This window comes from Geotrypetes seraphini, chromosome 3 (assembly GCF_902459505.1).
Source record: "Geotrypetes seraphini chromosome 3, aGeoSer1.1, whole genome shotgun sequence".
Taxonomy (NCBI): domain Eukaryota; kingdom Metazoa; phylum Chordata; class Amphibia; order Gymnophiona; family Dermophiidae; genus Geotrypetes; species Geotrypetes seraphini.
In genome coordinates this window covers 157,776,953-157,802,628 of record NC_047086.1, presented here as the reverse complement: position 1 = coordinate 157,802,628, position 25,676 = coordinate 157,776,953, and the positions used below count along the sequence as shown (strand labels likewise).

The following is a 25,676-nucleotide window of genomic DNA, read 5'->3' as shown; positions in this document are numbered from 1 at the left end:
AACTGCAGCTCCCTAAGCAACGCATTATGGCTGAAGATTACAATTTTCAGGAAATGTATCATGCCACAGAAGGAATTCACTGTTAGAGTGGCCTTTTTGGAAAACTGGCTATAATAAATAGTGTGGGTGATATGATCACTTTGGGGTTAATATTCATTCCATGGCAATCAGTGTGGTGGCTTTAGCAGAGTACTTTGGCTTAGGTTCTTGGTTTATTAACTTATTATAGTCCACATCGAAATCTTATTGTAAACCACATAGATTCCTTGCAGAAAATTGCAGTATATAAAACACTCTATTGTATAAGGTAAATTTTATTTATTTATTGGGATTTATTATTTATTCATCCTTATGAAGAGATACATCCAAGGCAGTGTGCCACTGATATAATTTGGCATAAGTAACTTATATTGCGTTGACAGCATAACAATAGTAAAATGCTCAAATGTAAATATAAAACACAATCACATTAGGTAGACCTGCAGATAGGCAAATTTAAATCCTTGTAATAGCAATGACATGATGCAGTATCCTAAATATGCATATTAAAACAGCACAGTAGAACATTCATATGGCAGCAATATGATAAGTCAGCACAATACAAATGAAACACCTTAAGAGGCGTTCCTTAGAACTTTTACGATGCCCACTCTATCAGTACAATGCAATGAAACATCTTAATAGGGAGGGGGAGGGCAAGGGCTGTTGACATATGGATAGGATAAATGGATGGGGATAAATAAATGGATTACTAAATAAATTGGAGACTTAACAATGTTATAATGGCAAGACAAACAATGTTATCCAAGGCAAGACAAATAATGGGTTGCATACGAAGGGGTTTCGTCAGCCGTAAGGAGGAAGTCATTATGCCATTGTATAGATCCATGGTGAGGCCCCACCTGGAATACTGTGTGCAATTTTGGAGGCCACATTATCGCAAGGATGTGCTGAGACTGGAGTCGGTGCAGAGAATGGCCACCCGGATGGTCTCGGGATTCAAGGATCTTCCATATGAGGAACGGCTTGACAAATTGCAGCTATACTCGCTCGAGGAGCGCAGAGAGAGGGGAGACATGATCGAGACGTTCAAGTATCTTACGGGCCGCATCGAGGCGGAGGAAGATATCTTCTTTTTCAAGGGTCCCACGACAACAAGAGGGCATCCGTGGAAACTCAGGGGAGGGAAACTGCGAGGAGACACCAGGAAGTTCTTTTTCACTGAAAGAGTGGTTGATCGCTGGAACAGTCTTCCACTACAGGTGATTGAGGCCAGCAGCGTGCCCGATTTTAAGGCCAAATGGGATAGACACGTGGGATCTATTCACAGAGAAAGATAGGGGAGGGTCATTAGGGTGGGCAGACTAGATGGGCCGTGGCCCTTATCTGCCGTCTATTTCTATGTTTCTATGTTTCTATGTAATGCCTCAGTATTGCTCCATGGTGCGACCTCACCTGGAGTGTTGCATTCAATTCTAGTCTCCTTATCTCAAGAAAGATATAGTGGCACTAGAAAAGGTTCAAAGAGGAGCGATCAAGATGATAAAGGGGATGGAACTCCTCTCATATGAGGAAACACTAAAAAGGCTAGAGCTCTTCAGCTTGGAAAAGAGACGGCTGAGGGGAGATATGATTGAAGTCTACAAAATCCTGAGTGGAGTAGAACGGGTACAAGTGGATCGATTTTTCACTCTGTCAAAAATTACAAAGACTAGGGGACACTCGATGAAGTTACAGGGAAATACTTTTAAAACCAATAGGAGGAAATTTTTTTTCATTCAAACAATAGTTTTGTTTGTTCGTTTGTTTATTTATTTAATTCGATTTCTATCCCATTGTCCCCCAGGAGCTAATTTCTATACGAGTTTGCGATACAAGTTTTTATCCTAACTTGATACATACTAGGGTCTAATATTAATATGCATAATATACAGTTTACTGGTTACAGTTTGCTATAGTTGTCCTAACGGTGCAAGGTTTTTAGTACAAGTCGTATCCTAATCTGACAAACAAAAAGTTAAAGTGTATGATACAAGTTATCCTTATGTGACATATACTGGTTCTGGTACCAATATACTACTGTACATTTCTTTGTAGTCTTATCAGTCAAGGGTAGGAGTTTAGGTGAAGAGGTACGTTGTTATTGCTTTTCTAAAGTTGAGGCGTCCTTCAAGGGATCTGATCCCTTGATTCCAGTGGCTCGGCACTGCCAGAGGTGGTGGTAAGAGCAGATAGCGTAGCTGGTTTTAAGAAAGGTTTGAACAATTTCCTGGAGGAGAGGTCTTTGGTCTGCTATTGAGAAGGACATGGGGGAAGCCACTGCTTGCCCTGGGTAACATGGAATGTTGCTACTCTTTGGGCTTTGGCCAGGTACTAGTGACCTGGATTGGCCACCGTGAGGATGGGCTACTGGGCTTGATGAACCATTGGTCTGACTCAGTAAGGCTATTCTTATGATCTTATGTTCTTAAATTATGTGTACAATTGAATAAAGTATGTATAGGCATTTAGTTAAGGGGGCTAGTACAAGGCATAGAGAGGTTTCAGTGTAAAGGAGAGAGCTGTTGATAGCATGACTTGTTTTTCAGGGTTCATAGACAACAACGCGGAAGACAAAGGCGCGCGCCGACAACTGAGCGCAAGACGGAGGCGCGCGCCAAAGAAAATTACTGTTTTTAGGGGCTCCGACAGGGGGTTTTGTTGGGGAGCACCCCCAGTTTACTTACTACAAATCGCGCCGGCGTTGTTGGGGTTTTGGGGGGTTGTAACCCCCCACATTTTACTGTAAACTTAACTTTTTCCCTAAAAACAGGGAAAAAGTGAAGTTTTCAGTAAAATTTGGGGGTTACAACCCCCCAAACCCCCCACAACGTGGCGCGATTTGTATTAAGTAAAGTGGGGGGGGTTCCTCCCACGCCCCCCCCCCCCGTTGGAGCCCTAAAAACAGTAATTTTCTTCGGTGCGCGCCTCCACACTGCACTCAATTGTCTGCTCGCGCCTTTGTCCCAGCGCGCTTTTGACCTGACACCGTTTTTCAGTGTACTGAAGATTGTATATGTCCGATTTTACCTGATTATGGATGTTTTTATTTTTATTGTAAACAGCCTAGGTGGTAGGTGGGTAATAAATATTGGAAATAAAATAAATAAATAAATAGTTACAGAGTGTGGCGCAAGCTAGTCCCATTTTATATGTAAAAAGGCTTTTATCCCAGGACAAGCAGGCAGCATATTCTCAACATATGGGTGATGTCAACCATGGAGCCCCAATGCAGACAGCTTCACAAGCAGACTCGCTTGAAGAACTTTTGGAAAGTTCGCGACTGCCGCACCGCGCATGCGCAAGTGCCTTCCTGCCCGACGTAGGGCGCACGTCTCCTCGGTTCTCAGTTTTCTGCGGAACTGAGAAGCCTTCGTTTCGACGCTCTGTGCGAGATTTAGTTCATAAAACCGTGCCTTCTCTTCGCTGCAGCTCGTGTTAGTTTATTATTTTTTCTTCTTCAGTGTGTGTAAAAAATAAAAAGTCTTAATTTTTTTTGGTTGTGTCACAGTGGGGCCTGTTCCACGGCCTCAGCCTGCGGGCTTCGATTTAGCCGTGGTTGTTTTCCATTCCATGTCCCGGCCGGCCACAGGGTTCAAGAAGCGTAGCCGGTGTCTCTCACTGACCCACATAAGTGGTGTGTTCAGTGTTTATGACCTAATCATTGTCCGGAGTCATGCACCCACTGTGCTAGACTTCAAAATCGAGCCTTTATACGCCGTCGAGTTCAAATTGAAAAGATCTTTGGGGCCATGGATCTTCCTCCAAAACCCTCGACTCCGTCCTCGAATGTGCCGAAGTCTTCTGCGGGACTTAAAGCCTCGACCTCGCTAAAGCCTCCCTTGATGGGGAAGTTTCATCTTCAGGGAAATCTGCAAAATCATCCCCCGAGGGGCCGCTCTCCTCAGTGTCTCCATCAGGTAATTTATCGAAGTCAGCCCTTCAGGAATCACAGTCCACTCCAAAAGCAAGCTCAATGGGACCCATTGCTTCGAGGCTTCCCAAGAAACGGGTCTCTAAATCGAGGAAACACTCGTCCTCGAGGTCTTCTTCCTCAGAATCTGTAGCCGCACTAATTGCACCAGCTCCAGTGGTCTTGGTGCCGACTGCAGAATATGTTGGAGGCCATTCTGCATCAGGAGTTTGGTAACATGCTTGCCAAATTGACTCTTGCCTCGACTGCTTCCTGCAGTCCAGCCTGAGCACTCAGCAGTATTACAAGGAGTCGAGTCCTTGTGAGTGCCTCGAGTCCAACCTGATCATTCTATTCAAGGATTCGAGCCCTTGAGAGTGCCTAGAGGTCAATCTGAACACTCTATACAAGGAGTCAAGTCCTTGCAAGTGTCTTGACCTCGATCTTCAACTTCCAGCCCTACCTCTTAACATAAGGCATTGCCTTCTTCGAGACACAGGGCGAGGACTCCCCGACATTCCACATCGAGGCTGGATTTGAGATCACTGCCTCATTCTTCGAGGCACAGTTCATCTCCACAACATCTGTCAAGGCATTCATCTAGACCCAGGTCTTCTTCCCGAGGCAGACCTCGTTCATCGAAGCATCAAGACTCCTCGAGGCCACCAACTCCTTTCTCAACAAAATCTGTTGTGGAACCTCATATTCAGACACCACAGGTCTCTTGTCAGTCGAGTTTCTCTCCTGCAAGGTTTTCTTCACCAGCTGGTTCTTCAAAACGAAACATTATGCTTCTCCCACTCATTCTAGAAGTGGTTTTTCATCTTCATCTTTGCCTATGGATTCAGATCTGCGGTACCAATATTCCAGAGAGGCTTCACCTTCTTTATCTGCTGTAAAGGGTACCTCGAGGGGTTCTTGTTCACCTTCACCTCAACAAGGTCACTCCTCTTCTGACCCAGTGACCTTTACTAAGTTCTTATGTCAAATGAGTAAAGATCTCAACATTACCTTGGAGTCTGAATTTAGAAGAGCTGGGTATGCCTAATTCTCCTAGGGATTCTCTCAAATTACCTATGAATGGCATTCTTTTTTAAACTTTCAAGAGGAACCTAGATACACCATACTCCATTCCTGCTATGCCAGCAAAGCTGGAATCTCGATATAAGATGGCCATTGTAAGGGATTTAAGAAGTCTCAACTATCCCATCAATCTCTTCTCATGGAGTCTTCTTTAAAAAGAACCAATCCTGCCAAGGTTTATGCCACCATCCCTCCAGGCCGAGAGGGCAGGACCATGGACAAGTTTGGCCGTTGGTTGTATCAAAATTCTATGATGTCAAATAGGATTTTAAACTACAATTTTGTCTTTACATCATATTTCAAGCATTGGATCAACGCTATGCCTACTTTCTTTAAGTATCTTCCAAAACATCACCTACCAGAGTTCCAGCATATGCATTCAACTCTAGGTCAACTTCGCATGCATATGGTTCAGGCTGCATATAATGCTTTTGAGATGCTCCAGGGTCAAGGCGTTCTCGGTGGCCATGCATCGTCTAGCCTGGTTACGCACTGTGGACATGGATCCAAATTTGCAAGATCGACTGGCCAACATTCCATGTCAGAGGAATGAGTTGTTTGATGACTCCATTGAGGCAACCACAAAACGCTTATCTGAGCATGAGAAATCATTTGCCTCTATAATTCAGCTGAAGCCAAAGTCTTCCACTGCTAAGAGTTATAGACCTCCTCCATCTTATAAGAGGCGTTATCCTCAGAAGTCAGCACTTTATTTAAGACCGCCTCCTAAGAAACAACAGCAACAACAACAAAGGCAGCATAAACCTCATACTCCTGCTGCGCCCAAGTCCACTCTGCCTTTTTGACAATATAACACGGAGCATAACCTCAATTGTTCTGCCTCTGTCCTCTCTTCTTTCCATAAGAGGTCGTCTCCATCATTTTTATCAACGATGGGAACTAATTACATCCGACCTCTGGGTCCTCACAATCATCAGGGAAGGTTACTCTCTTCACTTCCTTCAGGTTTCACCAGATCTCCCCCCCCAAGAGAGTATCCTTCCAATACGTCGCAGACCACCCTTTTTCTTCAGGAAGCTCAAGCTCTGCTTCGTCTCCGTGCCATCGAAGAAGTACCTCTGGAACATCAGAGCATGGGGTTTTATTCCCGTTACTTCCTTGTCCCAAAGAAGATAGGGGACTATGACCTATATTGGATCTCGGAGCTCTCAATAAATTTATTGTCAAACAAAAATTTTGAATGCTGTCCTAGCATCCTCTTCTGGATGCTGTCCCTAGTATCCTCTTCTGGATCACAATGATTGGTTATGCTCTCTGGATCTCAAAGAAGCTTACACTCATATTCCCATTCATCCAGCCTTCCGCAAGTTCCTCAGATATCGGGTGGGAAATCATTTTCAGTACTGAGTGCTACCTTTCGTCCTGGCATCATCTCCCAGAGTTTTCACCAAGTACCTAGTAGTAGTAGTAGCAGCAGCAGCAGCAGCTCTGTGCAACCATGGTCTTCAGGTTTTCCCGTACCTGTATGACTGGCTCATCAAAGATTCAACATCTCAGGGGGTTATTGTAGTGACCAAACAGACTATTTGGTTCCTCCAAAGTTTGGGGTTCGAAATCAACTTTCCAAAATCCCAGCAACACCCCTCTCAAACTCTACAGTTTATTGGAGCTGTACTGGACACTGTGCAACTCAGAGCATTCCTTCCTCAACAAAGTCAGGATATTCTCATACAACTTTGCCACAAAGTGTTGCCCCTCACTTCGCTCTCAGCAAGACACATGATGGTTCTCTTTGGTCACATGACCTCTGCAGTTCGCATGACTTCTTTTGCCAGACTTCACCTCAGAATTCCTCAGTGAACCCTAGCCTCTCAATGGGCACAGGCTTCCGATCCTCTCTCTCAGCACATTACTCTGACTCCTTCATTCAAACAGTCTCTCCATTGGTGGATGCTTTCTTCCAATCTCTCCAGAGGTTTACTGTTTCAAACGCCCCCTCATCCGAAGGTTCTCACAACAGATTCCTCGACCTATGCTTGGTGGGCTCATCTCGATGGTCTCCATACTCAAGGGCATTGGTCCAGCACAGATCGTCGGTGTCACATAAATCTGTTGGAACTCAGAGCGATTTTCAATGCTCTCAAAGCTTTTCAACATCTTCTTCACAATCAAGTAGTCCTTATTCGTACAACCAAGTACCCATGTACTATGTCAACAAGCAGGGAGGAACAGGATCTCTTCCTCTGTGTGAAGAAGTTCAGAAGGTTTGGCATTGGGCAATTTTTCACAACATCTTTCTGAAAACCGTCTACATTCAAAGAGAGAAAAACTTCTTGGCGGACAAATTGAGTCGTCTTCTACAGCCTCACCGTATGGCGGTAGATACCTTTCTTCTGGAATGGATGAACAAGTTTCTATATGCGTTTCCTCCATTCCCTCTCATTCTCAAGACACTCGTCAAACTCATAGAAACATAGAAATAGACGGCAGATAAGGGCCACGGCCCATCTAGTCTGCCCACCCCAATGACCCTCCCCTACCTTTCTCTGTGAATAGATCCCATGTGTCTATCCCATTTGGCCTTAAAATCAGGCACGCTGCTGGCCTCAATAACCTGAAGTGGAAGACTATTCCAGCGATTAACCACCCTTTCAGTGAAAAAGAATTTCCTGGTGTCCCCGTGCAGTTTCCCGCCCCTGATTTTCCACGGATGCCCCCTTGTTGCTGCGGGACCCTTGAAAAAGAAGATATCTTCTTCCACCTCGATGCGGCCCGTGAGATACTTGAATGTCTCGATCATGTCACCCCTCTCTCTGCGTTCCTCAAGTGAGTACAGCTGCAACTTATCCAGCCGTTCCTCGTACGGGAGATCCTTGAGTCCCGAGACCATCCGGGTGGCCATTCTGTGGACCGACTCCAGTCTCAGCACATCCTTACGGTAATGTGGCCTCCAGAATTGCACATAGTATTCCAGGTGGGGCCTCACCATGGATCTATACAATGGCATAATGACTTCAGGCTTACGGCAGACGAAACTCCTAACCTCCACCTATGATTTGCCTTGGATGAAGCTTGCTCCACTTGATTGGCAGTCTTCATGTTCTCACTGATGATCACTCCTAAGTCTCGTTCTGCTTCAGTTCTTGTTAGGATATCGCCATTAAGGGTGTAAGTCTTGCATGAATTTTGGCTGCCCAGGTGCATGACTTTGCATTTTTTGGCATTGAAGCTGAGTTGCCAGGACCTAGACCAGCGCTCCAGTAGGAGTAGGTCGTGCATCATGTTGTCGGACATTAAATTTATGTCTGTTGTGCTTTTGCCCACTACATTGCTTAGTTTGGCGTCATCGGCGAATAATGTTATTTTACTTCGCAGCCCTTCTGCCAAGTCTCTTATAAAGATGTTGAATAGGTTCGGGCACAGGACCGAGCCCTGCGGCACTCCACTGATTACCTCCGTCAAACACGAACATGCCACCATGATTTTGATAGCTCCTCGGTGGCTCAGACAATCTTGGTTCTCCCTTCTACTTCAACTCAGCAGCAGGGAGCCACTACTTCTACTAGTTTTTCCGTCTCTGCTTACACAGAATCAGGGGTCTCTGCTTCATCCCAACCTGCAGTCTCTGCACCTGACAGCTTGGTAGCTTTCAACATAACTGCTCACCTACAGTTCTCTCAATTGCCGCCTTGAACCGCAAGGTAATGGCGGAATAGAAATCCCTAATGTAATGTAATGTAATCTGTAGCAGACATTTTAGAAGCTTCCACCAGACAATGTTACAACCAGAAATGGACTCCGTTTTCTGTTTGGTGCGCTCTTCATCACAAGGAGCCTCAATCTACCTCCTTGCCTTCAGTTCTGGATTACCTGTTTCACTTATCTCAATCAGGCCTCAAATCAACATCCATTCGAGTACATCTCAGTGCAATTCCTGCTTTCCATCAGCCATTCGAAGAGAAACCCCTCTCTGCTCATCCTGTGGTTTCCAGATTTATGAAAGGACTTTTAGATGTCAAACCACCTCTCAAACCGCCTCCAGTGGTTTGGGACCTCAACATGGTTCTTGCCAAATTGATGAAGCCTCCATTTGAACCAATTTCTACTGCTCATCTGAAATATCTCACCCGGAAAGTGGTTTTTCTCATTGCTCTCACGTCTGCTTGCAGAGTCAGCGAGCTACAAGCTTTAGTAGTGGACCCTCCTTTCACAGTATTCTATCATGACAAGGTGGTCCTCCGTACTCATCCTAAATTCTTACCAAAAGTTGTTTCAGAATTTCATCTAAATCAATCCATTGTTCATCTAAATCAATCCATTTCCCAAAGCCTCATTCTCACCCTGGAGAAACAGCTCTTCATACTTTGGACTGCAAGCGTGCTTTAGCTTTCTACTTACAAAGGACTAAGCCACATAGATCTTCTCCTCAACTTTTTATCTCTTTCAATCCAAATAAGTTAGGACATCCAGTGTCAAAGCAAACCATCTCCATCTGGTTGGCTGCTTTCATCTCATTCTGTTATACTCAGGATGGGCTGCATCTAGAAGGTCGAGTCACAGCCCATAAAGATAGAGCCATGTTGGCATCTGTAGCTTTTCTTACATCTACTCCTATTGAGGAAATCTGCAAACCTGCCACTTGGTCCTTGGTTCATACATTCACCTCTCATTATTGTCTAGATTCTTTTTCCAGAGGAGATGGCCACTTTGGCCAGGCAGTATTACAAAATTTATTCTCCTGAATTGCCAACACTCCCACCATCCCATTCTGGTTAGCTTGGAGGTCACCCATATGTTGAGAATATGCTGCCTGCTTGTCCTTGGATAAAGCACAGTTACTTACCATAACAGGTGTTATCCAGGGACAGCAGGCAAATATTCTCACAACCCACCCACTTCCCCTTCTTAGTTAGCTATCTGAACTGAGGAGACGCACACCCTACGTCGGGCGGGAAGGCACTTGTGCATGCAGTCATAAACTTTCCAAAAGTTCTTCAAGCAAGTCTGCTTGTGAAGCTGTCTGCATCAGGGCTCCGTGGTTGAGGTCACCCATATGTTGAGAATATCTGCCTGCTGTCCCTGGATAACTCCTGTTATGGTAAGTAACTGTGCTTTATGAGATTACCCTCATAATGACAGTAATGTATGATTTAAAACCTGCTTGTAATTCTGAATTGCTTGAATTTGATTTGCTTTGCATGCAAATGTGAATTGACTTTGGAATCGATCACTTGATCTGACGTCTTTTGTTTTTTAATTGGTGAACTTTGTCTTGACTTAATTTACTGATATTTTATTTGGGGGGACGATTATGATATCCAGACATGTCTATGTTATATGTGGAAATTGTAGGTAAACAAGATTTTATGTATGTGATATGGAAACCGCATAGTTGTATGCGGTATATAAATTTTTAAATAAATAAATAAATAATCAGAATCTATCTAAAAAAGAGGACGTTTTACTAATAGGTGATTTAAACATGCCGGATGTTGATTGGAGTATCCTATTGTGGGGTCATGCAAATGAAATCGGGAGATCCTGGATTCTCTACAAGGAGATCTGTTCTAGCAGTTGGTAATGGAGCCCACACAGGACAGGGTCATACTGGACTTAGTGCTTACAAACTGGGAAAGTGTTTCTAATGTTACAGTGGGTGATCATTTGGCATCCAATAATCACTGCATGGTACGGTTTAATATTAAGATGGATATAGAGAGGGCTCATTCAAAAGCAAAGGTTCTAGACTTTAAAAAAACTAAGTTTGTTCGGATGGGGGATTTTTTTCAAGGGAATGTCTGGAAGGAGTGGAAATGCAGTGGACAAAACTGAACGGAGTAATTGTAAAGGCGACAAACCTTTTTGTGAGTCAAGTGAGTAAAAGTAAGAGGAAAAGAAGGCCGCATTGGTTCTCAAAAGTAGTAGCTGAGAAAGTAAGGAATAAGAAGTTAGCTTTCATAAACTACAAAAGATCACAGAAAGAGGAAGACAAGCAAAAAGATCTAGAAAAGTTAAGAGAAACTGGTCTTTTAGTCAGGAAAGCAAGATACAAATGGAAGAAAAAATAGCTGACATGGTAAAACGGAGAGACAACATTTTTTAGATATATTAGTGATAGAAAGAAGTCAAAAGTGGCATTGTGAGACTCAAAGGTGAAGGGGAGATGTAGAAACTAATATTGAAAAGGCTGAATTGCTTAACAAATATTTCTAATCTGTGTTCATGGCTGAAGCACTGGGAGCGGGACCACAGAAGACAAACGTGACTAGGGATGGAGGAGTAGTAGACCCTGATCAATTTTCAGAGGGTTATTTTCATGAGGAGCTAGCTAAAATAAAGGTAGACAAAGCGATGGGGCCAGATGGTATACATCCAAGGGTGCTGAAGGAACTTAGGGAAGTTCTGGTGACTGACTGACCTTGTCAATGAGTCTCTAGAGTTGGGAGTGGCACTGCAGGACTGGAGAAGGGTGGATGTGGTCCCTCTCCACAAAAGTGGAGGTTAGGAAGAAGTAGGGAATTACAGACCAGTAAGTCTGAATTCTGTGGTAAGCAAATTAATGGAAATGCTTTTAAAACAGAGAATGGTGAAGTTTCTGTAATCCTGTGGATTACAGGACCGGGGGCAACATGGATTCACTAGATAGAGGTCTTAGTGTGCTTCAAGGTTCTGTTCTTGAACCTGTTCTTTTTAACATTTTTATAAATGATATTGCTGAAGGGCTGTCAGATAAGATTTGCCCTTTTGCAGTTGATACCAAAATATGCAATAGAGTAGACACCCTGGATGAGGTGAATAACATGAAGAAAGACCTATCGAAGCTTGAAGAATGGTCTGAAATTTGGCAACTAAAATTTAATGCTAAGAAATGCAAGGTCATACATTTGGATTACAAAAACCCGAGGGAATGGTACAGTTTAGGGGGTGAAGAACTTATGTGCACAACAGAAGAGCCGGACTTGGGTATGATTGTATGTGATGATCTTAAGGTGGCCAAACAGGTTGAAAAGGTGACTGCGAAAGCTAGAAGGATGCTAGGGTGCATAGGGAGAGGTATGGCCAGTAGGAAAAAAGAAGTATTGATTCCCTTGTTTAAGACTTTGGTGAGACCTCATTTAGAATATTCTGTTCAATTCTGGAGGCCACACCTTCAGAAAGATATAGAAAGGATGGAGTTGGTCCAGAAAAGGCTACTAAAATGGTGCATGGTCTTCGTCATAAAGCAAATGGGGACAGACTTAAGGATCTCAATATGTACACTTTAGAGGAAAGGCGGGAAAGGGGAGATATGATAGAGATTAGTGCTGCCTGATTCAGGAAAAAAAAATTCGATTTGATTCTGACTATTGAATTGGTTTTTCAATTCGATTTTCCTGCCCAGTTGGGTGTTTTTTTTCAAACATACTGGTGGGTTTATTTTATAGCCTCTTCACCCCCTTTGCCTTCTCCTAACCACACTGGCGCTATGGTGTAAACAAAATAAACAAAAATGACTTTTCCTCTCTCTGTTAATTCCTAGCTCACGTTTGCGGTCTAACACCAGCTCTGGCAGGATACACGTTTCAAATCTGACATATTGTAATCACAAAACAGAAAATAAAATTAGTTTTTCTACCTTTTGTTGTCTGGTCATTATTTAAATCTTGTTGGTCCCAGGCTCCGGTTGTCTTCTGATAACTTGCTTGCCAGGGTCTCCTTCTTTCTTCTTTCTCCATGCTAACCATTCATCTGCCATCTCTGTCCTCCCCTTCCATTTCCCTTCCCTCCCCCGGAGACCTGGCATCTTTCCTTTTTTTCATCTCCCTCCACAGATCCACCTTTTCTTAACTCTCTCCTTCCCCACCACCCCAGGGTCCACCATCTCTCCCTTTCTTTTCCCAACTACCCTCCTATCCAGTATCTCTGTCCCCCCCTCCACACCATCCCTTGTGTCCAACTTCCCTCCCTTTCTGTTCCTTCCCTCCCTAAATCCCAGTGTCCATCATCTCTCTCCCTCTCCTCTATTTTTAGACCCATTATTTCTTCCCGCCCCCAAAGTCTGGCATATGCACGTCTCTTTGAACCCCCCATTTCCCTCCCTCCCTCCGTGTACGTCTACACCAGGGCCCCCTTCCGCTGAAGGTCTGTCCCCCCTGAAGGCCTGTGCCACCATCCCTGAAGGCCTATCCCCCCCTTGAAGGCCTATCCCCCCCTTGAAGGCCTCTCCCCCCCTTGAAGGCCTGTCCCCCTCCTTGAAGGCCTGTCCCCCCCTTGAAGGCCTGTCTCCCCCCTTAAAGGCCTGCATCCCACCCCTGAAGGTCTGCCTGTCCCCCCTGAAGGCCTGTCCCACCACCTTTGAAGGTCTGCATCCTCCCCAAAGACCTGCCTGCCTGTCCCCCCTGAAGGCCTGTCCCCCCCCGACCCCACCCCGAAGGACTGCTCACCCCACCCCCACCCCTGAAAGCCTCCCACTGATGGCCGGCTTTCCCCCTGGCCTCCCCACACTGTTTACCTTATAGGAGCAGCCTGTAGAGAAGATCGCGGTGCTAGCGATCTTTGCAAACTGCTTTGGAGCTGTTTCCTCTGCTGCGGTCCCACCCCTCCTCTGACATCAGAGGCAGAATCGCAGCGGAGGAAACAGCTCTGAAGAAGTTTGCAAAGATCGCTAGCACCACAATCTTCTCTACAGGCTGCTCCTATAAGGTAAATGGTGCGGGGACGCCAGGGGGGAAGCTGAACACCAGCACTTCCTGACTGACCCTCCCCCCTCGCCCTCTAAAGCAGGTGCGGCAGCGGCCGGCCAGCAAGAGCAGTGCTGCCGCTCCTTTAGGGGGCGAGGGGGGAGGGTCAGCCGAATCGGGAAGATGATTTTTTTTGTTTGTTTTGAATCAATTCGAATCGATTCACCCGAAGTGAATCGGTGAACCGATTCGAATTGTGAATCGGGCAGCACTAATAGAGACGTTTAAATACCTACGTGATGTAAATGTACATGAGTAGAGTCTCTTTCATTTGAAAGGAAGCTCTGGAATGAGAGGGCAAGTTAAGAGGTGAGAGGCTCAAGAGTAATGTAAGGAAATACTTTTTACAGAAAGGGTGGTAGATGCGTGGAACAGTCTCCTGGAAGAGGTGGTGGAGACAGTCTCCTGGAAGAGGTGGTGGAGACAGAGACTGTCTGAATTCAAGAAAGCCTGGGATAGGCACGTGGGATCTCTTAGAGAGAGAAAGAGATAATGATTACTGTGGGTGGGCTACTGGATGGGCCATTTGGCCTTTATCTGCCATCATGTTTCTATATAACTACTCAAAAAGACAGAGGAAAAAACTCCACAGTCAATGCAAACAAAAAAGAAATAGTAGAGATGACAGAGATCAAGTCCACGTGTAGCTTTATTCAGAAATTATGGCATCTCATTAACTCGATGAGAAGCCATAATTTCTGAATAAAGCTACACATGGACTTGATCTCTGTCATCTCCACAGTTTCTTTAGTTTCCTTTTTGATGGCCCTTGTAATGTCATTTAAATGGCTAGTGAACTTGTAGGTTTTGATGCTGCTTAAAATTTTTGTTTTAATATTAATATATTAAAAACACACTGATTAATCATTTGATTTCTTTAACAAAGAAAGTGGATTAATTACAACATAAATACCTAGGGCAATGTGTTTCTTACGTCACCTTCCTGTGATACAGACAAAACAGCTTACATATTATATAGAGACACTCTTTATCCCTAATGCTCTCACGATCTCTGTTTTATACCTGGGGCAATGGAGGGTAGAGTAATTTGCCCAGGGTCACAACAAGCAACAAGTGAAAATCAAACCACCGGTTCTCAGCTCATTGCACTAACTATTAGGTTTCAAGTTTCAAGTTTTTATTAAAATTTGATGCTATTACTTATGCAACTTCTAAGCGATTTATAGATAAAATCATCAGGAATACAGAATAAAATTAAAAAAGACCAGCAATAATACAATTAAAAAAGATTAAAACAACTTAAGTAAATGGCGTATCACAAATAAGACAAAAATGAATGAAGCTAATATGATACAGAATGAAGATGGGGTAGAAATACAATTGATATAGGATAGAAAATGATTACAGAATTGACATCTTTACAGCTTTTTGTGCATTTTTCCCTTGGACTTTTTTTTTTCTGAAAATGGTCCTAATACTCAAAAACGTCTAGCAAATGGCCACTTTTGAAACAAAACACTGAATGTTTTTCCGGTTCGAAAGTGGTCATTTTCTCCACTGGAAATCAGATTTAGACCACATATTGAAAATGCCTCTGCCCAAATTATGAAGTTGTGCTTCTCTCTTTTGCAGGTGATCCCATACCGATACAGCAAAAATTATCCCGCAGGAATTCACCCACATCTGGTCTTTCTGAGTCTTCTGCAGCTGTATTCCGCAGCACTTCTTCCTGCTTGGGAAAAAGGTGTAGCACACTAGGAAGCACTGTGTTTGAAGGATATTGCCAAAAGTGTTTTCTTGAAGGACAGAGTAAACGATATCATGAGGCAAGAAGGACCGAAGAGCACTTGGTCAGAGAGTCAGAAGTAAGGAAACTTTTAATTGACCACTCTAGGTTTACTTTGGAGAGGGTGTATCTTAATTGGTTGATGCTGGCATGATAGAATTTGATCTAGGCTGATATAAATTTACCTTCCTTCTGCTAATGGCTACATAAAGTCACTTGATTTTGAAGATCATCTGCTACCATAACTTCAAGAGCTTTTATCCACAGAGAAACTGAGCAGGTTCTGGACCTTTGGACCTGGATAGTACCAGAATGTGAATACAGTGTTCCCCCGGTTGTTCACGGTTCGCGATCCCGGTCATTCACGGTATTTTCCGACCGCGAACCGCTGACAAGGAGAGGGCAGCGGGAGAGGCAGGAAAGAGCAGCTGAAGCGCTGCAAGTGCAGGAAATCTCTCACAGTATGCTCCGACAGCCTATTCCTGCACTAAGTCAGGCTTTATCCAATCAGGAGCTGCTTTGACACACAGCTCCTGATTGGATAAGGCCCGACTTAGTGCAGGAAGAGACGGTCGGAGCATACCGCAAGTGATTTCCTGCACTTGCGGCGCTCTGGCTGCTCTCCTGCTGCCCTATGAAAAACCGTATTCGCGGTTTATCAAGATTCACGAGGGTTCCTGCAACAGAACCCCCGCGAATATCGGAGGAGTACTGTACTCCAGGGAACAATGTAAAAATGGTTGTAGATGGCTCAGTAAGGAGGGAAGCCTTTCCCTGAGACACTACTGGACCATTATCCTAGCAAGGATTCAGAAGTCATTTGTCTATTAATACTTTCTGTTATTTCAGAAAAATAAGTTATGCTAAAGGGCTATACAGCCTGATTTGCCAAATATGGCCTTCTGTGTTATAGAAGGGACCAAATTACGCAGAGGCAGTATTTTGGGCAGAAGGGTCAGGCTGGTCTCATTCAATAGAATTCAGGTAATGCAGTTCTTATGTTTTTAATCCTTTATCTCACACTGACTCCTATCTTGGACAGACTAATACAGAAAAGGACCGAGTAACAAGATAAAACAGTGAAAGGAAGGTTGCCTTTAGCTGAACAAAAACTGCTAGTGATAAACTAGACTATTTAATGATACACTTGATAGGCTTGGCCAGTTTCCAAGTTTCCTGTTGAATTATGATGCATGCTGCTTTGAAGGTCCAGTTTGAAAGAATCAAAGTAACCTCAAAGAGACAGAGTCCATACTTTGGAATAAACAAGGCCCTGGTTTAATTGGGGACTTTCTAGAAAGATGATGTAAATTCCAGTGGGGAGTAGAGAGTTGAAAACTAATTTAACTGCCAGCTTTGATCATTGCAGATCAGTACTTCCAGCTATTCCATAAGGGGATTAATGCTAATAATTTCAAACAAAATAGTCCCTTAATAATTAATTACTATATATTCACATGATCCTCAGCTGGCTCCTCCTTCATGCATTATAAATGTTATATACATGGGCCATTATCGTCTTTGGACCTTTTCTTTAGATATATATACCTTTATATCAGTGGTCTCAAACTCAAACCCTTTGCAGGGCCACATTTTGGATTTGTAGGTATTTGGAGGGCCTCAGAAAAAATAGTTAATGTCTTATTAAAGAAATGACAATTTTGCATGAGGTAAAACTTTATAGTTTATAAATCTTTCCTTTTGGCTAAGTCTTAATAATAATATTGTAATTTATAGCTAAAGAGACAAATGATCAAGAAACTGTTTTATTTTACTTTTGTGATTATGATAAACGTATCAAGGGTTTCAAAATAGTACCTGGCGGGCCGCATGTGGCCCCCGGGCCGCGAGTTTGAGACCACTGCTTTATATGTATTTTTTTTTACTTTTCATATAAATATATAAAGACTTTATTGATTTATTTAATCACTAATCTTAATGAATGCTGTTAACTGCCTCTCCCGACATTTCAATTAACCTTCATCAGGGTCGAGACTTTCTGTTTATCACAGCACTACTTTCTCATTCGTAATTCATATCGACCTTCTCAGTACCACAATGCCTAACTTACCTCCCCTTTTACTAAGCAATGGTAGAGGTTTCTACCACAGCCCAGAGTGCTAAATGCTCCAACGCTGCTGTGACACTCATAGAATTCCTATGAGCATCGGAGCACTTAGCGTTCCAAGCCATGGTAGAAACCTCTACTGTGGCTTAGTAAAAGAAGGCCTTAATTTTCTTATTTGGCTTAATCGACACCATTAATTGAAAGCACTATTAAAAAATATTAATTAGCCAGTAGGTGTCTACCACTTCAAGGTAAAGTGTCTACCAGCAAGTAGGCCTGGTTAAGGGTGGATTTTGGCTATAGTTTGACGTGGGTGCCAGTAGGTGCAAAACTTAGGCCCACTCATTTAGGCCAAGAAAACTCTGGCCCAAATGGAAGTGTGCTTAAGGTTTTAACACCTACTAGCAATTAAGACCACTTATGTACTGCTAGGCACGATTCCATAAACGATACCTAGCGAATGATTGATAATTGTGCTCAACGGTGCCTAGGAATTAGGTGCTGTTTATAGAATCATGCCCTTTGAGATGAGCCTTAAATTTAAGCAGAGAAGGCTCCAATTTAGTATATAAAAGTAGTGAATTCCATAAAGTAGAAGTGATAACAGAAAAAGCACTGATATGACCAGTGTCAAGACATACCTTTCAAATTTAAGAGTCCACAGATCTTCTTGCCATAATGAACCAAATATTTCAATGAGCCAAGATGAGTAAAGTGTTCTTTAGGTTAATTGCCTGTTGAGCAAAGATGACTATGTACAGTAGCAATGCAGTATTCACTGTTAATAGGACTGACTTAGGAAAGACGTGTAATCTCTGATATTCTTTTTCAGAAGTCAAGCCAACATCGAGATCTTGGCACATCTAGCGTACCCAGAAAATGTGTCAAGACTTCCTGTTCGAATAATGTGATATACAGAAATGCTGAATTATGTGTAGAATGCGAGCGAGGAAGAACTCTGGATCACACAACCGAAGAGCCCCCAAAGCAGCACTGCCGAGCACCCGGCTGTGATCATTATGGGAATAATAGGTGCAATGGATTTTGTAACGAGTGTTATCAGTTCAAACAGTTATATGGATAGCATTATCCTGAAGCCTTCAAAAAAAAAAAAAAAGACCTGCTAATACTAGAAAAATGGTGCTATGTTCAAAACACTTTAATTATATTTCTTTGGATACATATATATATATAGGCACTAGCACTCTTCTGAGTACTCAATCATTGTATGAACATCCTAGAATGTCTCGAGGCAAAGATATATGTTTGCAGCCCTTCTCCCCCCTCCCCCCAGAAGAAATTGTACAAAAATCTTTCTATTCAAAAATAAAAACTAGCAAAATATGTAATTTAAAAAATGTAGGACATTCTAGCAGGATGGCAGAAGAGGCATCACTGTCTAGCTACATAATTTGACACCTATCTGGAGGGCACATGAATAAATTGTACCATTTGTCTCAGCCAGCATTCTCTGACTTTTGAGTAAGCTGTTTTTGTAGTATTTATTTCTGTATATAATCATAACTAAAAGGGGTATAGTTTGTTTCAAAATGGTCTTCTGTGAAATATTCGTCTTTAATTCTTTGAGCATCAGAGTATCTTGAATTGCAGACCTGACCAATACATTGTGTTCACCAATGCGAATTAAAAATGCAAGCTTTGATCTTCTAGTCCATTTAGCAGCCACTATCCTATGAAGTGTGCATTCAAATTGAAGAGTATACTCAGCGAATAGTTTTAGCAAATTACAAGATGACATACTCCTGGGGTAGGGGGATAATTATTATAAGGGATTTTTTTTTTAGCATGTACACCCTTCCTTACACACATAAAAGACCTCTTATAAAATTACTCCAGGTATAATGCATGATGACAAGAATGCGCAGTTTTACATAGCTTGGGTATAGGTGTGTTCAGGGACAGAATTTGGGTTTGGGTGGAGTGTAGCTAGAGTCACGATTTTATAAATGCGTGCCTGTACTTTACACATGAACATTTATGCCTAAATGACCACAGCTTCAGATGGCATGATTTCTGCCATGATTTGCGCTTAGAATTTTATAAAACATACAGGTACCTATGTGATTTTATAAAATTGGCTACCTCTTGCTCTCTGTCTCAGCAGCCTGTTATAAAATTATCCTCATGAGTATCATATACTACTCAGAAAATTGGATGTTCTTTCATTAACAGTGAAGCCCAAATGTCCCTTTCTGTTTTTAATTTCCAATAAGTCAGTGTGCAAATTCTATAACTTCCCCAAGTTGGATCTCAGGAGCCGAATAACTGCTGTTCACCTCTTATGATTTTGTATTCCTACTGCATTGATGAGCTTGGGAAACAACCATGGGCAGGATGTGATGCTTGGGGGGGAAAGGGGGAGGAACTTGGTATTTTCTCTTTGTTATACTGTTAAAGAAACCAATCCCAGATCTTGAAAGAGGGGTCTTGCTTTGCTAAATGATTGTTTCTTCTAAACAAATTGAGCTTAAATTCAGTCCTTTTTTTTTTTTTTAGAAAACATTACAAGCTGGAAAAGAAAAAAAAAATTGCACTAAACAGCAAGTAATCAAAACCAAAATACAAAGTAAAGTAAAAGTGAACAGTTTAACTATGGAAGCTCAAATGACCAACTTTTTACTGTAGGTGGAGAAGTTTTGAAAAGCTGCATTTTGATAAAAGTTCACAGGTCATTTTACTTATGGATTTTGTACCACTTTTCAAAGGAAAAAAATGCATGTGCTTTACCTTTGAAATGTCTTAGAGAAAAAATAAGCTCAGAAATTGTCACCTGGTTTTTTTTTCTCTCTCTCTTCAGTTGATTTTCCCCTGAAAAACAGCATGCAGATTTCTGAAAATATGAAATTGCACATCTTTCTCTCCTGACTTAATCCCCAATACAAGAACACCTCTCTGAAAAGTCAGCTCCATTATTTTGTGATGCACCTACTTTACCCACCTACAGAGGGGGTAGTTAAAAAAATAAACCCACACAGAAAGCCATTTACACAGGCTTTAAAGTATTCTGATTTTATATATCGGCTGACAATTGCAAAGTGTTTTTATTTTTGGCTCCTATTTTCATTGTGTTTATCAATTGTACTCTGCCTTGCTGATTCTCATTTGCTTTGTCAGAAAACAGGATTTAAAAATCATTACCACTGATGGTCTGAGGCAGGAGAAAATTATGTTGCTTGACTTTGATTTTCTTCAAAGTTGTCTGACAATTCTAATCATTTTGCTGGGTTCCTATATAGTTTGTTTTTAATTACCTTGATTTCCTTGTTGCAATGTATTTAAATGTGAATACTAAAGTATTTATATATTAAAACATATATTTTAATTAACATTTGCACACCTACATTTTTTTAAGGATATTTACATAACTAAGAAATAATTTCTATTTTAAAATATCTGCATTGAGAAATAAAATATTTGACAAAGATGGAAATGATATTTCGCATTCATTTGCAGTAGCAGAAAATGAAAAATTGCCTTTTTTATTAAGGATTTTTCTAATAGGATGACGCCAACCCTAGAGTCTGGAACCTAGGGTTGATTCTATAAAAGGATGCCTATAAATAGGCTCTAAACAGAGCACCTATTTTATAAGTAAAAGTAAGTGCCCACTTTATAGAATAGAAAACAGAGAAGTAGGGTTAAATAAGTGGATTGCTATTCTCCAAAGAGAAAGACAATGTGCTGGGATCAGCACTTAACATATATACCATATCAATGATCTGGAAATGGCAATAACGAGCGAGATGCTTACATTTGCTGATGATGCAAAGTTACTCAAAGTTGTTATCACAAGAGGGTTGTGAAAAATTGCAAGAGGACCTTTATGAAACTAGGAGAGCTGGCCTCAAAATGGCATTTAATGTGAGCAAGTGCAAAGGAAAGAGGAATCCAAACATAGCTACGTGATGCTGGGTTCTATATTAGAAGTCGCTACTGTGACAGGGACGCTCCTGTCATGGCTAAAAAGACTGCTAGCCCAGTCAAAAATACAGCTCAAACTTGCAATCCCTAGAATGAAGCCTGTACACCCTACTAAAAGTACAGCTTTCATACAACCAGGGAATAAGGAGAAAAGGCAGGTGATGTCACAGGCAGGGAGGGCACAAAAAACACAATCTATCCACTATTATTCCTTTCCCAGAGCTATAGAGAAACACAAGATCAACCCAGAAGGGGGGTGAACCCCAAAGCTCAGGTGAATAAATTAACTGCAGGTGAATAAATTAACTCCAGCTGACTCTAGCGAGGAAGGCAGGCATACGAGGAGCAGCCCAGAAAACTTCCCTTATCCACAATGCAGGAGTTTTGTTCCAGGTCAGGAAGGGCAGGAATATTCCCTTCAGAGAGGTATGGTAATACCCCATATAAGCCTTGGGAGGTAGGGCTAGAGGTGAGCTCCAGCCAGGAAGAATGCACCTTTAATCTGGCCCAAACACCCAAGAAGGGGTGGGAGGTGGAAAGTGAAACAGGAGACTTAATGGACTATAGCCCCAGTGATACAGGGTGGGGGAGAGATAGTGAGGCTGAACCAGAGTTTAGTGTGCTCAGGGAAGGCATGGAGATGTGATTCAAAAGTAACAAATTATTACCTTCCTCAAAGTAAAGTCAAGCCTCTGCCCAAAGATGCCTGAGCCTATTTGCAGCTGCAGGAAATAGCAAGGCAACAGTGCCTGCAGGGGAAAATGTTTGTAGCCTTACTAGCAAGGTCCTCAAAGCATAGAAATATACTGGACTTTGGGGGCATTTGGGAGAGCCTGAAGAGCTTAGTGCAGAGGGAGGCTCAGGGGAGATATGGTAGAGATCTATAAAATACTGAGTGGACTGGATACATGTGAAACGCTTGTTTACTTTTTCCAAAAATACAAGGACTCGGGAGCATGCAATGAAGTTAGTAAGCCGTAACAAACCGGAAAAAATATTTCTTCAGTTAAAGTGTAATTAAATGCTGAAATTTGTTGCCAGAGAATATGGTAAAAGCAGTTGCTTTAGAGTTTAAAAAAAAAGGTTTAGACAAGTTTCTAAGAGAAAGTCCATAAACCATTATTAAGGACTTGAGAAAATCCACTGCTTATTTCTGGGATCTTGTCAGTACTTGTGACCTGGATTGGCCACTGTTGGTTGGTCTGTCCAGGTATGGCAATGCTTAAGTTCTTAATAGAGGGTGCCCACAAAAACACTCCTTGATTTTAAATGGTTACAAAATCAAAACTTATTGGAATATGTTTTTAAATAAGATGACAGCAAATACAAGTCCCAAGAAGCAAGATCTAGTTAGCAAGATCTTACACAATCGCTTGCACTTTCACCCTTATAAGCTGCATTTGGTGCAGAAGTTACAACCTTCAGACAATGCAATGCAACAAAATGACCAGGTGTTCCTCAAGTGTCCCCCGCAAATCAACGGACATTACTGTTTATGACTTTTTCCTTTGGGGGTACGTCGTGAAAGACAAGAGTGTACGTACCTTCCCTACCCGCAACTATGGATGATCTGCAGGAATGCATCACTGAAACTATAAATGCAATCACGCCGGATATGCTTTGAAAAGTCTGGTCCGAGCTCGATTATCGCATCGATGTTTGCCAAGTAACAGGGGTGCACATCAAGTGTATGTAATCAACAGATACCATATGAAACTTTGAATTGATGAAACTGTAGTCTCAAAGGTGAAAGAATACTCTAATAAATTTTGGTTTTGTAACCATTTAAAATCAAGGAGTGTTTTTGTGGGCACCCTGTATTAAGAACTTAAGCATAATGCCATTGTACAGATCCATGGTGAGACCCCATCTGGAATACTGTGTACAATTCTGGTGGCCGCATTATCAAAAAGATGTGCGGAGAGTTGAGTCGGTTCAGCGAATGGCCACCAGGATGGTCTCAGGACTCAAGGATCTCCTGTATGAGGAACGACTGGGTAAGTTGCAGCTGTACTCACTCGAGGAACGCAGAGAGAGGGGAGACATGATCGAGACGTTCAAATATGTCACAGGCCGTATCAAGGTGGAAGAGAATCTCTTTTTCCTTAAAGTACCCATGACAACAAGAGGGCATCCGTTGAAAATCAGGGGTGGGAAATTTCATGGCGACATCAGAAAATATTTCTTCACCGAAAGGGTGGTTGATTGCTGGAATAATCTTCCACAACAGGTAATTGAGGCGAGCAGTGTGCCAAATTTTAAGAAAAGATGGGATTGGCATGTGGGATCTCTTCATGGAGGTAGTTAGGGGGTGGGCCATTAGTGTGGGCAGACTGGATGGGCCGTGGCCCTTTTCTGCCGTTATGTTCTATGTTTCTATGTTTTTGTGGGCACCCTGTATATAACCAGGCATGAGAACATAGGCTATCTTTTCTTAGATGTTTATAAATGTAAGCATAGATGTCATACCTTGAGAGATTCACAGGTGCCATTGGCACCCTCAACATTTTCTTCTTCCACCATGAGGTGTTTATTCCCTACTTCCATCCCCCTTGGGCAGCAACACTACAAGTGGTGTAAAAAGAGGCATGACATGACCTGCCAGTGTATCTCTTGAGCATCGGTGCATGCTCAAAACCTGCCATCTTCCACTTCCTCCAAAAGAAGTTTGGAAAGGGCAGGGCTGGCAGAGGCCCCACACTAGCTGGCCACGTAATGCTTCATCTTATGCCAAGTGTATTGTCACTGCCCCAGGGGCGAGAGATAAGGAAATACCTTGCAAGTGAGGGGGTGGAAGTCGTTAGTTGCAGCTGTATTCACTCAAGGAACGCAGAGAGAGGGGAGACATGATCGAGACGTTCAAATATGTCACAGGCCGTATCAAGGTGGAAGAGGATCTCTTTTTCCTTAAAGGACCCACGGCAACAAGAGGGCATCCGTTGAAAATCAGGGGTGGGAAATTTCATGGCGACACCAGAAAATATTTCTTCACCGAAAGGGTGGTTGACTGCTGGAATAATCTTCCACAACAGGTAATTGAGGCCAGCAGCGTGCCAGATTTTAAGAAAAGATGGAATTGGCATGTGGGATCTCTTCATGGAGGTAGTTAGGGGGTGGGCCATTAGTATGGGCAAACTAGTTAGGCTGTGGCCCTTTTCTGCCGTCATGTTCTATGTTTCTAAGGCTGCTTCTGGCCAGCTCCATGTTTCTATGTTTATACAGTAAAGTGCTAATATTCAGTATAAAGAGTATTCAGCCCTCCTCCCCAACAACTTTAAGAAAAAAGTGAGTGGGAGGGATGCCCACTCCCTCCTGCCTCAGCCACGCAGACCACCCCACACACCTCTGACTGATAACCTGGACCCTCCCCCTACAACCTCCGACACCAAGGCCCCCCAACAACCCCTCCCACCACCCACCAAGTCACCAAGAGAAGGCCCTCATGGTCTGGTGGGCTGGGGAGGTCTGGTCAGAACCCCCAAGTTCAACCACACTCCTCCAGACTCTCCCAAACCCCCCTCATACCTTATTGAAGAAAGCCAGCAAAAGGAATGCCCACTCCCTCTTGCTCGCGCAGCTGCCTCTTCAAAATGGTGGGCCTTCCCTTCCCAGTGCATCCTGGGATGCACCGGGGAAAGGCCTACAGCCCTGATTGACCAAGATATATAAGGTTCCTCCCATGGAAGAGGCCTTAGGCACCCGAGCCAATTACAGCCTTATACCCCTTCCCAGTGCATCCCTGGGATGCACTGGGAGGGGCCTAAGACTTCAGTTAGTTAAGATACCTAGAGCCACTCCCATAGGAGTGGCTTAAGGTATCTGAACCAATTGGAAGTCAGGGTGTGTGTGAGGGGGTCTGGGTGGCCAAGGCAGGAGGGAGTGGGCATCCTTCCTCCTGGCAATCTTTGCAGGTGGTGGGTTTGGGAGTGAAGGTGTTGGGTAGCTGCAATCTTCACGGGGGGGGGGGGGGGAGAAGCATGAGGGTATGGGTTTCTGAGGCAGGAGGGAGTGGGCCTCCTTCCTCTTGTTTTTTTATGGCGGACCTGTTGGGTTTTTGGGGTCGCTATTAGCTGTCACTAAATTTAGTGCATACCTTAGCAATTTTAGGTCATCGAACGGAGTGCTCATTTTAATATTAGTGACTTAATTTTAATACTAATGAGGTCATTTGCATGGGAGAGTCAGAGAATGTACAAACACACA

The 25,676-nt window shown here is 42.9% G+C and overlaps 1 protein-coding gene across 2 annotated transcripts in view; it reads left to right on the top strand.

Moving 5' to 3' along the window:
- TNFAIP3 (TNF alpha induced protein 3) overlaps nucleotides 1–20,878 on the top strand; it is a 60,696-nt gene extending 39,818 nt beyond the window's left edge. For both annotated transcript variants that reach the window (XM_033939283.1, XM_033939284.1), the window contains exons 8-9: nucleotides 15,310–15,542; nucleotides 18,364–20,878. In XM_033939283.1, the coding sequence (XP_033795174.1) occupies nucleotides 15,310–15,542; nucleotides 18,364–18,615 (485 nt within the window). In that variant the 3' untranslated portion in view covers nucleotides 18,616–20,878. The remainder of the gene's footprint in view (nucleotides 1–15,309; nucleotides 15,543–18,363) is intronic.
- The last annotated feature ends 4,798 nt before the right edge of the window (nucleotides 20,879–25,676 follow it).